Source organism: Macrobrachium rosenbergii, chromosome 40 (assembly GCF_040412425.1).
Source record: "Macrobrachium rosenbergii isolate ZJJX-2024 chromosome 40, ASM4041242v1, whole genome shotgun sequence".
Lineage (NCBI taxonomy): Eukaryota > Metazoa > Arthropoda > Malacostraca > Decapoda > Palaemonidae > Macrobrachium > Macrobrachium rosenbergii.
This window is the reverse complement of record NC_089780.1, coordinates 20,891,869-20,905,116: the sequence shown is the minus strand read 5'-3', so window position 1 is coordinate 20,905,116 and position 13,248 is coordinate 20,891,869. Positions and strand designations below refer to the sequence as shown.

At 38.3% G+C, this 13,248-nt stretch overlaps 1 protein-coding gene across 1 annotated transcript in view; it reads right to left on the bottom strand.

The window, feature by feature from the left end:
* Positions 1-7,876, bottom strand: part of LOC136826337 (probable serine/threonine-protein kinase mps1) — a 32,404-nt gene extending 24,528 nt beyond the window's left edge. Inside the window, exons 1-2 of the mRNA XM_067083591.1 lie at positions 7,704-7,876; positions 2,329-2,425 (exon numbers count right to left, since the gene is read on the bottom strand). Coding sequence (XP_066939692.1) covers positions 2,329-2,425; positions 7,704-7,876 — 270 coding nt within the window. The remainder of the gene's footprint in view (positions 1-2,328; positions 2,426-7,703) is intronic.
* Positions 7,877-13,248: the final 5,372 nt, after the last annotated feature.

Here is a 13,248-nt window from a genome sequence, read left to right as displayed (position 1 = left end):
CTCTCTCTCTCTCTCTCTCTCTCTCTCTCTCTCTCTCTCTCTCTCTCTCTCTCTCTGTCAACCCTTTTTACTGAAGGCTGACATTTCCGTGGTTGTTCTTATCATGAGAATCTGTAACAAATATAGACAAATTATGTGACAATGGTTTCAGACACCAGACTTCTTAAAGGTCAGGTTCCAACGTGACAATTTAAGCCTCTTCACATAAGCCTATACATCACTATTTTGTTATTTCTCTTTCTTGACACTTATCATCAGATTCTGAATTCCAACCTGCCTGGATGATCACATCTTTATTAATCTTTAAGGAACGGAATATAGAGTAAAGGTCAAAGACCAAACGTTGGGTCCTATGAGGTCATTCAGCGCTGAAAGAAAAACTGAGAGTAAAAGGTTACACAGGTGTAACAGGAAGAAGACCTCAAAGCAGTTGCATTATGAAATAATTGTTAGGAGAGGGTGGACAGCAAGATGGAAGATATATAATATGAATGGAGGTACAGTAAAAAAAATGAAAGGGGCTGCAGCTAGGGGCCGAAGGGACGCTGCAAAGAACCTTTAGTAATGCCTACAGTGCACCGCGTGAGGCATACTGATGGCACTATCCCCCCCCACCCTCCCCAACCCTTACGGGGTATTTCTCTTTCGATACACTTGTCAGCAGATTCTGAATTCCAACCTGTCTGGGTGATCACTTCTTTATTAATCTTTAGGGTAATTATTACAAATATAAGATAAAATTAAATGTACAGATGTACATTTTGAGCTGGTTTTGACAAGTGTCGTTCCCCTTTCTTTAAAAGCTTTGGGAGATTTTTTTTTTTTACTTTTCTACCCAATATGAAGAGGCTGCTCCATTGATCATTTGTGGGTAAGCATGTTTTTCTGACTCTTCACTTGTCTTAATTCTCTATTCATCCAAGTTCCATATTCATTTCATTTTCCAATAGTTCTTCTCCTTTATTCTAATAGGAATATCTACCGCTGTTCATTAAAAACCAACAATTATGTCAATAAATTGTATCACTGGTAAAAGATAACAAGTAAATAATGCGCCGAAGATTCTTCGACACAATCAAGTTTTCTGTACAGCGTATACGCAAGGCCACCGAAAATGGATCTATCTTTCGGTGGTCAAAGTATAATGCTGTATGAGCCGCGACCCATCAAACTTTAACCACGGCCCGGTGGTGGCCTATCCTATATCGCTGCCAGAAGCACGATTATGGCTAACTTTAACCTTAAATGAAATAAAAACTACTGAGGCTAGAGGGCTGCAATTTGGTATGTTTGATGGTTGGAGGGTGGATGATCAACGTGTCAATTTGCAGCCCTCTAGCCTCAGCAGTTTTTAAGATCTGAGGGTGGACAGAAAAAAGTGTGGACGGACAGACAAAGCCGGCACAATATTTTTCTTTTATAGAAAACTAAAAACTAAATCTGAAATGTTAAATGTTGACATTTGAAATTTCAGATTTTAAATTTAAAAATTTTATGATTTTAAGTTGTGCCAACGCTACAACTTATGGATAGAATCGTAGATTTTTAATGAAAAACAATTTAATGATGTTTGCGAATATTTCAGCAATATCTGTTATATTCTGTCTTAAATCGTCAATCTTAATTAAGCGAAATGAGGTTTTTAATCCGGTGGTAGCCTTTATCTAATCAGTAATTCAACCAAATCTATAAACGCGCGTATCATAATATTTCGTCTTTAACTCTCTTCTCTCCAGACTGAGCAGGCCCGTGCAAATATGACCAACAGATCTGTGCTGCTCGAATTCTCGGAACTGTTAATTCCTTTGTTGGATAAATCCTTCTCGAGAATAAAATTAGCTTTGTTTTCTACAGCCTTTGTTTTGTTTTGCATTCTTTCCTGTTTGTTTGTTTCCCTCTGATTGTTGATGTTATGATTACAAGTGTGTTTTTTTTTCGTGTATTTATTCATTCTGAAATTATTTTTCTCTCGGGGATCAGCATTCATCTTCTGCTTCTTCTTCTTCTGTAGAATAGCTGAAGAATTCAAAGTTTTTCTCAAGCATATTTACTTATTCTAAAATCCTCCTCCTCCTCCTCCTCCTCCTCCTCCTCCTCCTCCAGCAAATACACGAAGAATTCAAAGTTTTTTTTAAACACTTATTTATTCTAAAATCTTTCTCTCTAAAAGCCCAGCATTTATCATCATCTTCTTCTTCTTCTTCTTCTTCTTCTTCTTCTTCTTCTTCTTCTTCTTCTTCTTCTTCTTCTGCAGAATAGCTGAAGAATTATAAGTTTTTAAAGCATATTTTTTTTTATTCTAAAATCCTTTCTCTCTAAAAGTCCAGCCTTTATCTTTTCTTCTTCTTCTTCTTCTTCTTCTTCTTCTTCTTCTTCTTCTTCTTCTTCTTCTTCTTCTTCTTCTTCTTCTTCTTCTGCATAATAGCTGAGGAATTATAAGTTTTTAAAACAAACATATTTTTTTTATTCTAAAATCCTTTCTCTCTAAAAGTCCAGCCATTATCATCATCTTCTTCTTCTTCTTCTTCTTCTTCTTCTTCTTCTTCAGAAGAAGAAGAAGAAGAAGAAGAAGAAGAAGAAGAAGAATTATAAGTTTTTAAAGCATATTTATTTATTCTGAAATCCTTTCTCTCTCCAAGTCCAGCCTCAATCTCCTCCTTCTCTTCTCCTTCTTCTTCTGCACAATAGTTGAAGAATTCATAACAGATCCCAAATGCTTTTGTAAAAAGAAAAAAAAACACACACACACCCACACACACACACACACACACACAAAACTACGGTTCACTTCAGAAGATCTCCAGTTTTCCTGAGAAGACCTAGTCACGCACTGGGGGGAGCAGGTGTTGCCAACACGGGAATTTAAGGAACTTTTCTTGGCCCACACAAAAATGCCTCATCTCAGTGTTGGGGCTTAGAATTCATATCGGACTCCGGGGCAGAATCTCTCTCTCTCTCTCTCTCTCTCTCTCTCTCTCTCTCTCTCTCTCTCTCTCTCTCTCTCTCTCTCGTGATTCTTCTTATCTCCCTGGTTGGTAGAATTACATATGCAAGTAAACTCTCTTCATTAGAAGGTTTATCATCTTCATATATGTTTGGTATTCCATTCTATTATTTATATTATTAGTCCTGTTCTACTAATACACTGTCTTATTTATGTCAGCACTATATTTTTACTGACGAAATTTATGCTTGCGTATGAGGAACTCGGTTCTCTCCCCCGTGTTTCCTAATTTCTGTAACCTGCCCATATATGTGAGGCAAAGTGTCATCTCTCAGAAGATATACTTTATTGTCAATCTATTATGGGTGTGATTTTGTCAGCTTTACCCATCTTGTTGTCTTTTGTTGATAAAAATAAAGGATTTTAAAGATATTAGAGAGACAGTTATCGATTTCTAAACTATCATTATTAAACCTTAATCTTTAACATCCTTTACCCCCCATCTCTCTCTCTCTCTCTCTCTCTCTCTCTCTCTCTCTCTCTCTCTCTCTCTCTCTCTCTCTGTGCCAAGAACTGGGTCAAGGTATAATTTTATAACACGAGAACCTTGACTAGAGGAAGAGAGAGAGAGAGAGAGAGAGAGAGAGAGAGAGAGAGAGAGAGAGAGAGAGAGAGAGAGAGAGAGTGAAACTACTGATATGGAAGATACTTTCCTATAAATATACTTTCTTCATTAATGTCTTAAATATACTATTCCTATTCCAGGATAATGAACTCATTTGCCCTCGTCTGGAAGCATAAAAAGCAGGTGAACTTTAGAATATGAGCTAATTTTTGCCAACATAAGGTATTCCTTATTTTTTGTATAGTATTCTCGTGTTTTGCAAGAAGGTGTGGAATGGCAATTCCTTGAGGAAAAAAATCGGCGCATTAAAACCCCTCTGACTGTCTGTATGTCTGTCTGTCTGTCTGTCTGTCTGTCTGTATCTCTCTCTCTCTCTCTCTCTCTCTCTCTCTCTCTCTCTCTCTCTCTCTCTCTCTCTCAGTGGCCAAAAATAACCTACACCTGCATCAACACCGCACTGGAAAACAAGGACCTAAATTCTTACGAGTCAAAAATTAAAAACCATTTCGCCTAAGCTTCCCAGATTTTAGATCCTGTTGTAGTTCTTCATCGCATTGAGGTTTCAACGTTGTTTGTTATTCTAATCTTTTTGTTTTTATTATGTCTTTCCCATCCCTTACCTCCTCCATTCTTACCCCCCCACACCCAACCCAGGATCTCTCTTACTCTCCCCACCCCCCAACCTCCCCAGAGTTCCTGCTATGCAAATATTATCGCAGGAAACTTTTGCAGAACATGTGACTCTTTTTAATGCTTTTTTTGAGCGCGCTCGCGCGCCCAATCGGCTTCTCATCTTCAAAGGCGAAATGCACGCGCGCATAATTCTGGCATTATCCAAGCGTGCGTTATCCAAGCGGCTATCCAGGAGTTATCAAGAAGAAGAAGAAAAAGAATGAGGAGGAGGAGAAGAAGAAGAAGAAGAAGAAGAAAAAGAAGAAGAAGAAGAAGAAGAGGAGGAAGAAGAATAAGAAGAAAGAAGAAAGAGAAGTCACTCAGATTGCACAAAAGCCTTCGAAGGCGTTGCCTTTATTATGCAAATCGATCTCGGGAGAGAAGGACGCCCCGTATTGTTGTAGGAAAAATACTGTCTGTCTTTTTATTGGAAAAGTTAAAAACACCTTTGAAGAGAGGAGGAGACCGAAGAGAGAAGACAGAGGAGCGGAAGAGAGAGGAGAGAGGAGCTTCCTGGGCCCTTTCAACAGGCGAATGCAATTAACCTCTTTGATTGTTCCGTAGGATTTTTTTTTCTCTTCGCAAATGCGTTTTTTTTTATTCTTCTCCGAATGCATCTGGATCTGATTATCGCTCTAATGCTTCTGATTTCTATTGGTCTTATGAGGTTCACGCGAGAAGAAGAAACGATACGTTGAATCCTTTTAAAATTTTTTTTTATATCTCGTATGTAAATTATTAAGAGTCATAACATCTGTTTCTTGTGTAGTTTATTAGTCTTCTAAATATTAAAGGAAAATTAACAACCACTTTATCATACTTTTTCTATGTGCCAGACATTAACAACTATGGCTTTAAAAAGACATGATTGGTTCCATCAGCAATTGTTATCCAAATAGGAGATACTAATGTTTAGATAGTAAAGCTATACCCGATTTCCCATTTTCAAAATATATATTTAATTTTTTAATTTATTACCGCAACTGAGTTCGTTTTTTTTTTGGTGGTATTCAAAAAGAAGCAATAACCTGTTGATGTGTGTTTATTCTGCTGTTTAAAGCCATAATGGCCCTTGCAACTATAACTATTATCTTTATTAATTTTATTAATTTTCAGAGTTCATATTTAAGTGAAGACACGCTGCCGCCCATTATGAGACAAATATACACTAAAACATTTTGTTTTTAAAAGGACATTTTGTTACTCATTTATTTCATCGTAAGTATCAGTTCTAGAAAATCCCCGATATTTTTATCAAATAATTTTCCGGAAGAATCTTTACCTCACTAATAATGACCATGCCATTCTATGAAATGATTTCTTATTTTCAAATGAAACTCTTCAAGTCGCAAAGCATTCCTATTGTCAATCCTTTCTGTTTCACGAAAAAGGGGATTTCATTTTTCTAAGCATCCAATTTCTACTTATCTCAGAAACTTTTATTTTCGGGGAAACGCGTTCTTGTCTACGAAAACGATGCTTCTAATTTATAACTTTTTAAATCATATATAAAACATACAAAACGGACAGCCATTTCTTATTTCAAAATCGAAGCATCTGCCAAATCCTTGGGCATACACGAAGACATATTTGTATAGCTATTAAATAACCCTTTCCCCCGCTACACTTTTCATTCAATGCCGCACGTGTATCAAACGTCCATTTTTCCATGAGTATAAAACAACAAATAACTGGCTCTCTCTCTCTCTCTCTCTCTCTCTCTCTCTCTCTCTCTCTCTCTCTCTCTATTATCTTGTACACTACACGATCGCTTTTTAACTTGCATTATCCAAACGTCCATTTTTGCATGTTATAAACAACAAACAACTCTCTCTCTCTCTCTCTCTCTCTCTCTCTCTCTCTCTCTCTCTCTCTCTCTCTCTCTCTCTCTCTCTATTATCTTGTACACTGCACGATCGCTTTTTAACCTGCATTATCCAAACGTCCATTTTTGCATGTTATAAACAACAAACAATATCTCTCTCTCTCTCTCTCTCTCTCTCTCTCTCTCTTACGCACTACGAGATCGCTTTTCAGCTCGCCTTATCCAAACAAGTCCCGTCTCCCTCTGTTGACTTAATACTTTTGCTCGCTGTTCAGTTGTTTATTTTCCGCCGTCCGCCTCTTGTCAATAAGTTTGCAAAATGACAGCTTTCTTGCCTTTGATGTCCGGTTCGCCGTGAGCGGAAAAATGGACTGACTGTTCTGATGATTTTGTTGTTGTTCAAGGAGTGTTTTTTTTTTGTTTTTTTTTTTGGCAATTACTTGCTTCCAGAATGTACTTGCATTCCAGTTTACTGGATGATAAAGTGATGGGGTATATTTGATACTATGTATTATGTTGAGAAGGATGGTCATGTTAGTGGTGCTTTCAATTCATCAAAACTCTCTCTCTCTCTCTCTCTCTCTCTCTCTCTCTCTCTCTCTCTCTCTCTCTCTCTCTCTCTCTCTCTCTCTCTCAGAGGTGCCTCACACAGAGGGACCTGGGGCAACCCGGACGAGCTGTAAGGTCTGTAAGGTCTCTCTCTCCCTCTCTCTCTCTCTCTCTCTCTCTCTCTCTCTCTCTCTCTCTCTCTCTCTCTCTCTCTCTCTCTCTAACTTATATCTCCCACATAATCACCCTTATCTCTATATATTTGGTCAGAACCACAGCAGAATTTCTTTGGTATTAAGACCTTTACAAACCGAGAGTCATTAAACAATAAGTATAACACTCCATTCCCCCTCCCCCCTCCCCCTCCCTAGTCTACATATCTTTTTTTTCTGGCTCTTCTTGTCTGGGATATATGTAACACAGAGCCAAGCACGTAATTACTTTTGTAAGAATAAAATACCGAACAGATGTTACAGGAGAAAATTGGATTTTTTTCGTGTTAAATCTACTAACACTGCATGGTAATTAAAAAAATCGCTCCTAACCCCCTTCCGTCAAGCTTTTTTTTTTTTTTAATTCAAAATTTGAAAAAAAAAAAGTCAAATAGTTCAGTAACAACACTAAACACACATAATAACAATAATAAGCAACAAAAAACATCAATAACAACTATAAACATTTCAATAACCCTAACATCCCTGTGAATAATGATTAATGATGAAATAATGGTGATTAATGCAATTATTCCTAAAACAAATTCAGTATTTTAATATTTTACCACATAATTAATAAACATTAATAATAAACACGGAGTATACTAGTAAGAACAGTAACCAACGTGTCCATAATGTTTAATGGTGAAAGTAATGGTGATTACTGCATATAAATAATCATTAACAAAAGAAATGGCATGAACATAAACACATAATATAAAAAAAATAGTTGTACTCACCAAAATTTGAGAAATTCTTGTCAGGCTTATTATGTTTGTTGAGTAGTCAGTTGCATTAGCCCACAGCCATAGACTAGCAGGGGCCATCAATAAGGAGGGGGGGAGGCAAGCAATGTTGAAAAGACTTTGGCCTAACTTGCGTTTGTAGTACTCTGAACTGACAGAAAGCGGAGGGCACTGCATTGTCTGGTCTGAGTCCAAGGCCACACATACCCAGTCGCCATCCCAGAGTGGGGCAGAATTCGCAGCACTAGAAGGCCCAGATATTCTTGCAGTAAGTGCCTTGTTCTTGTTCAAGGTGAGAGGCATCTGTCTGGTCCAGCTTCCCATCAGCAAGAGCTTTCGTGAGCTGCTTACTGATTTTGCAGACGTCCTTCTTTACAAGGTAAAAACTGTTTTTACAATGACAATGGGAAGTTTTGTAATACTTTAACTTCACCAAAGCTACATCTGGTTGGGTGATATTCATGTCTTCACGGTATATCTTGCTGTGACCTTATACTAAAGTGAGACTCAAAACATTGGCACTTAAGGCTGTTTTTACAAGTGTAGTGGCTGGAACAAACTGGCAGAGGTTGTATAAATTCACTGACAGACTCCAGAAGAGCCCCCGTTACTTTCTAGGCGCTGGGGTTGGTGCTCCTCAGGTCCTTCATTCACGTCCCTTCTTCAAACAACTTTTCCCCAACAACTTGGGTCCTTATAGCACTTACTGCATGAAAATGGATACGAAAGCAGCCTTGCAGAGTGTTATTCCCTTACCCTTAAAGGTAACAGAGTAGCTCAGTGTCCACTTCTTACTGTTTCTTCGGGTTTAGGTCGTTTCCTCTCGATAGGAAACATTAATCAGCCTCCACTTTGGAAATAAGAACACTGACTGGAAAAAACACGCGTATGGGGCTGCTAGTGGAACAAGTGGATGGATCATCATCACATTCTATATCACTATCAACCAATTGTCATCTGTGGTGTCACTGCCACTATAACCGTAAGAACTAGAATTTTTTCTCTTCCTTCATACTACTAGGCTAGGCCCATCCTTTACCTTTTCCGTTTCTCTGCTTTTCAATATCATTGTTTTCCACTTTAACCTCACCTATTATGACACTGTCATGAAGATTACTACCGGGAAAGGCTCATAATCATTACCATCACCATCATCTGAACACGAAACTTTGTCCAAAATAGCCCTACCTTCACTGTAGAAGGCACAGAGAATTTTTTTTTTTTTCACACTATCCGTGGCAGCCCGGTCACATCAAACACTTCCATAGATTATACGTTGTCTAATCTCAATATAGCGGTAATATCATCGCTCAGTGATTAATAATACCGCCGTTAATTGCGAAAAAGTTATTTATTTAGGTTATAATCTGCGCACCAGCCCACCGGGTGACTCACAACAATAACAAATCCGCTGATTGGATACTCACCCACTCGACGCCAAACAGTTTCTCGAGGTAGAGCATTCTTTATAACGGCTCTCCCCAGCAACAAAGCGCGGAGACTGGCTGGCCAGTTACATGGCGCATAACACTATATATAAACTGTCTCTTTGACAGCTGAGGAGCGGTCAACCATCTTAGGCGTAAAACGCTTTGCATTTAAAGCGATTTTCGACCATAATGAAGAGAGCTCTTAACATTATTCTAGATTTTTCATTTTAATCCAGTGTTTGAGGGATTCCGGTTTTAGACTGAAGCAGTGAACAGAACGAACGTGACCTTAACTTTCATTATGTTTACTTCTGTTTTTAAAGACATGAACAAATGATGCTTTTTCCACACTGACTCTATTACAGAAAATAGAAAACCCAATTAAGCACAAGGGAACTTATTTCGATAAGTGCCCCTGAAGTGATACAACCTTAATTTATCATCCTGTAATTATACGTCTTTGAAACGTTTGCTTTATCACTACACCCCTTTCTATCGTGGCTGCTTATCATAGCAGACATATTCAGATTCATACACATTTCGGTGCTACTTTGGCTTGTTATCTACGCGTCACCTACTCCGAGGTGCTAGTACTAAACACGGCGGAAGCTCCTTCGGAAGCCGTGTTTAGTACTAGCCCCTCGGGGATCAGAGTATTGTATACACCCATTTCTATACGGTGTGGTCGACAAATTATATTAATAAATTATATTAATAAACGATATCTTCGTGCGGCCGTCTGCTTTACATTTACCATACGGTGTTTAGTACTAGGTGACGCGTAGATAACAAGTCAAAGTGGCACCAACATTTCTTTGTAAAACTGGTTCATAGTAGGTAACCAAGCGCACAGAATTTATAAATTGCCAAATACGGCTAGTTTTGTTGACTATTTATCAAACTGACATTGCGCAAAGAGGTGGTATAATCACATAATCACTGATAATTGCTTGTAGATATAAATTTCTTCTTTTGAAATCCCTTATGCGTGTCTGCCTACTTCGATTATTTTTGTTTCTTATTTTTTTATTTTCATAACGACTTTTTTTTAAGTTTTTCAGCATATATTTATGATTAAAAGATTTAACTTTTTTTAAGAGCAATTGTTCCTCAATTGAATCGAATTGAATGTAGAGTTTAGGCCAAAGCCAAAGCTCTGGGACATATGAGGTCATTCAGCGTTGGAAAGGAAACTGAGAGTAGGTAAGTCTGAAAGGAGTAACAGAAGGACAACCTCGCAGTTGCACTATGAAATAATTGTTATAAGAGGGTGGATAGCAAGATGGAAGAAAATAATATGAATGGAGGTACAGTAAAAGGAATGAAAGGGGTTGCAGCTAGGGGCCGAAGGGACGCTGCAAAGAACCATTAGTAAATGCCTACAGTGCACCCCATGAGGTGCACAGACGGCGCTACCCCCCTACGGAACAATTGTTCCTGATTTTGTTGTTGCTGTTGCTAATCTTCTTTTTGATCTTTTTGTGTCGGACATCAGATAAATTCACGGATAATCCTTAGACACCTTTAGGCCTTTTAAAGGATTTTCGAAGGGAAACCAGAGAACCTTCTGGAGCAGGTGTTGTTGGCTGGGGATTAAAGGGACTTTTCTTACCCCGCACAAAAATGTTTTATTTCTTAGGGCCGTGTTTTAATGTTCATATTTGGGTCTCTCTCTCTCTCTCTCTCTCTCTCTCTCTCTCTCTCTCTCTCTCTCTCTCTCTCTCTCTCTCAGTTAGTCTTCTTTCTCTTCGTGAATGTGCCATTCCCATCTTATTCGAAAACAGCTCTCTCTCTCTCTCTCTCTCTCTCTCTCTCTCTCTCTCTCTCTCTCTCTCTCTCTCTCTCTCTCTCTCTTTTCAGTTAGTCTACTTTCTCCTCGTATATGCGCCATACCCGTTTTATTCGAAAACAGCTCTCTCTCTCTCTCTCTCTCTCTCTCTCTCTCTCTCTCTCTCTCTCTCTCTCTCTCTCTCTCTCTCTCTTGTAAATGTACCCATGACCATATCATCCAAATATCTCATACAGGTGTTTATTGTGTGACCACGTTCTTGAAATCTGTCTGTACATTCCTTGTAAGCCTAATTCACTATGGTATCTTTAATACTTGCTAATATTTCATTAACTCTTCTACTTTATTTTAACCTCAAATCATAAGAGTAATTCATTATTTTACATTCGATACTCACTAACATGTCATTAACATTTTTAATTATTTGTATTATTATTGTTATTAAAATATTACTCATTATTTTTTATAAATACTTCCTAATCCTTATTAAATGAGTGAGATCCAATATGCGAGATCATCTTAACGCTACCATAAGACCCAAGAATCAGTCATTACCGAGGCTCTCGGGTTCATAATGGTGGGAAACGAAGGCCTTACCTTAACCAGGATGACAGTGTCTTGGAAACTTCCGAAATTTGAGAGCTGATGTATGAAGACAGTGGCGAGAAGTTCAGCCGTTTGGGGACAGTAAAGACTTCGCTTAACGTTTTCGCCTCTTTATTTACTTCGTGGGGGTTTTTTTTTTTTTTGGGGTGGAGGGGGTTTGTTTTCAGCTTAGGGGCGATTTTTGCTGTTGTACGAGAGATTTTTTTTGGGCAGCTAGTGTGGGATTTGAATGAGAGAGAGAGAGAGAGAGAGAGAGAGAGAGAGAGAGAGAGAGAGAGCTGGGATAAAGCATTAAGAATAATACATATATATATGTATATATATATGTATATACATATATATATATATATATATATATATACAGAGAGAGAGAGAGAGAGAGAGAGAGAGAGAGAGAGAGAGAGAGAGAGAGAGAGAGAGAAAGCTCTGGGATAAAGCATTAAGAATACATAGAGAGAGAGAGAGAGAGAGAGAGAGAGAGAGAGAGAGAGAGAGAGAGAGAGAGAGAGAGAAAGCTCTGGGCTAAAGCATTAAGAATACATAGAGAGAGAGAGAGAGAGAGAGAGAGCTCTGGGCTAAAGCATTAAGAATACATAGAGAGAGAGAGAGAGAGAGAGAGAGAGAGAAAGCTCTGGGATAAAGCATTAAGAATACATAGAGAGAGAGAGAGAGAGAGAGAGAGAGAGAGAGAGAGAGAGAGAGAGAGAGAGAAAGCTCTGGGCTAAAGCATTAAGAATACATAGAGAGAGAGAGAGAGAGAGAGAGAGCTCTGGGCTAAAGCATTAAGAATACATAGAGAGAGAGAGAGAGAGAGAGAGGGAGAGAAAGAGGCTCTAGGACAAAGCATAAAGATTGCAGGGAGAGAGAGAGAGAGAGAGAGGGAGAGAAAGAGGCTCTAGGACAAAGCATAAAGATTGCAGGGAGAGAGAGAGAGAGAGAGAGAGAGAGAAGCTTTAGGACAAAGCATAAAGAATGCAGAGAGAAAAAGAAAAAACTCTGGGATAAAGCATAAATAATACAGAGAGAGAGAGAGAGAGAGAGAGAGAGAGAGAGAGAGAGAGAAGCTCTGGGGCAAAGTATACGAAATACAGAGAGCCAGTGTGAGAGAGTGATTGGTATTCGGTAACTAACTTTCAAGATTAAAATATACCTTTAGCTGACTTAATGGCCAATCACAAGAAAGATTAAATAATATGAGACACCCAACGACCGTTCCATCCAATTCCCTCAATATCTTATAGCCTATAGTATCCTGAAAATGTTATATATATATATATATATATATATATATATATATATATATATATATATATATATATATATATATATATATAATATATATAACATATAATAAGACCTTGCCATGTTTTTGAGAGAGAGGTTGATTCTACCTTAGAAGCCAGACAGGGTTGCAAAGAAAACGAATTGAATCACCAAAGAAGAAACTATTTCAAACTAGGTTCTTAAAAGCGTCCCCCTCTACAACCTAACCTTTTATTTAATATTTTTTCCTCCTTTCTCCCTCCGACAATTCTGCCGGAAAAATCAAATTACTTATGCCAGCTAGATCAAAGGTTTTTACCCTCCATCCATCCTTTATAAGCCCCATCCTGTCTACCCGTCCCTAAGGAACTTAAAAACGGGCCCTTTCTCGCTTCTAGGAATAAAATGAGAGATTTATGGCTCTTTCTTGAAGGATGGACGAGATGATGACTTTCGAATTTGGGGTATAAGGGCCCTGGGGGACAAAGGGAGAGAATGATGACTTTGCGATGCAAAAGAAGGGGAAAGCCTATGGAAATTAGTCTGGACTTTCTGAACGAATCTCTTTCTCTCTCTCTCTCTCTCTC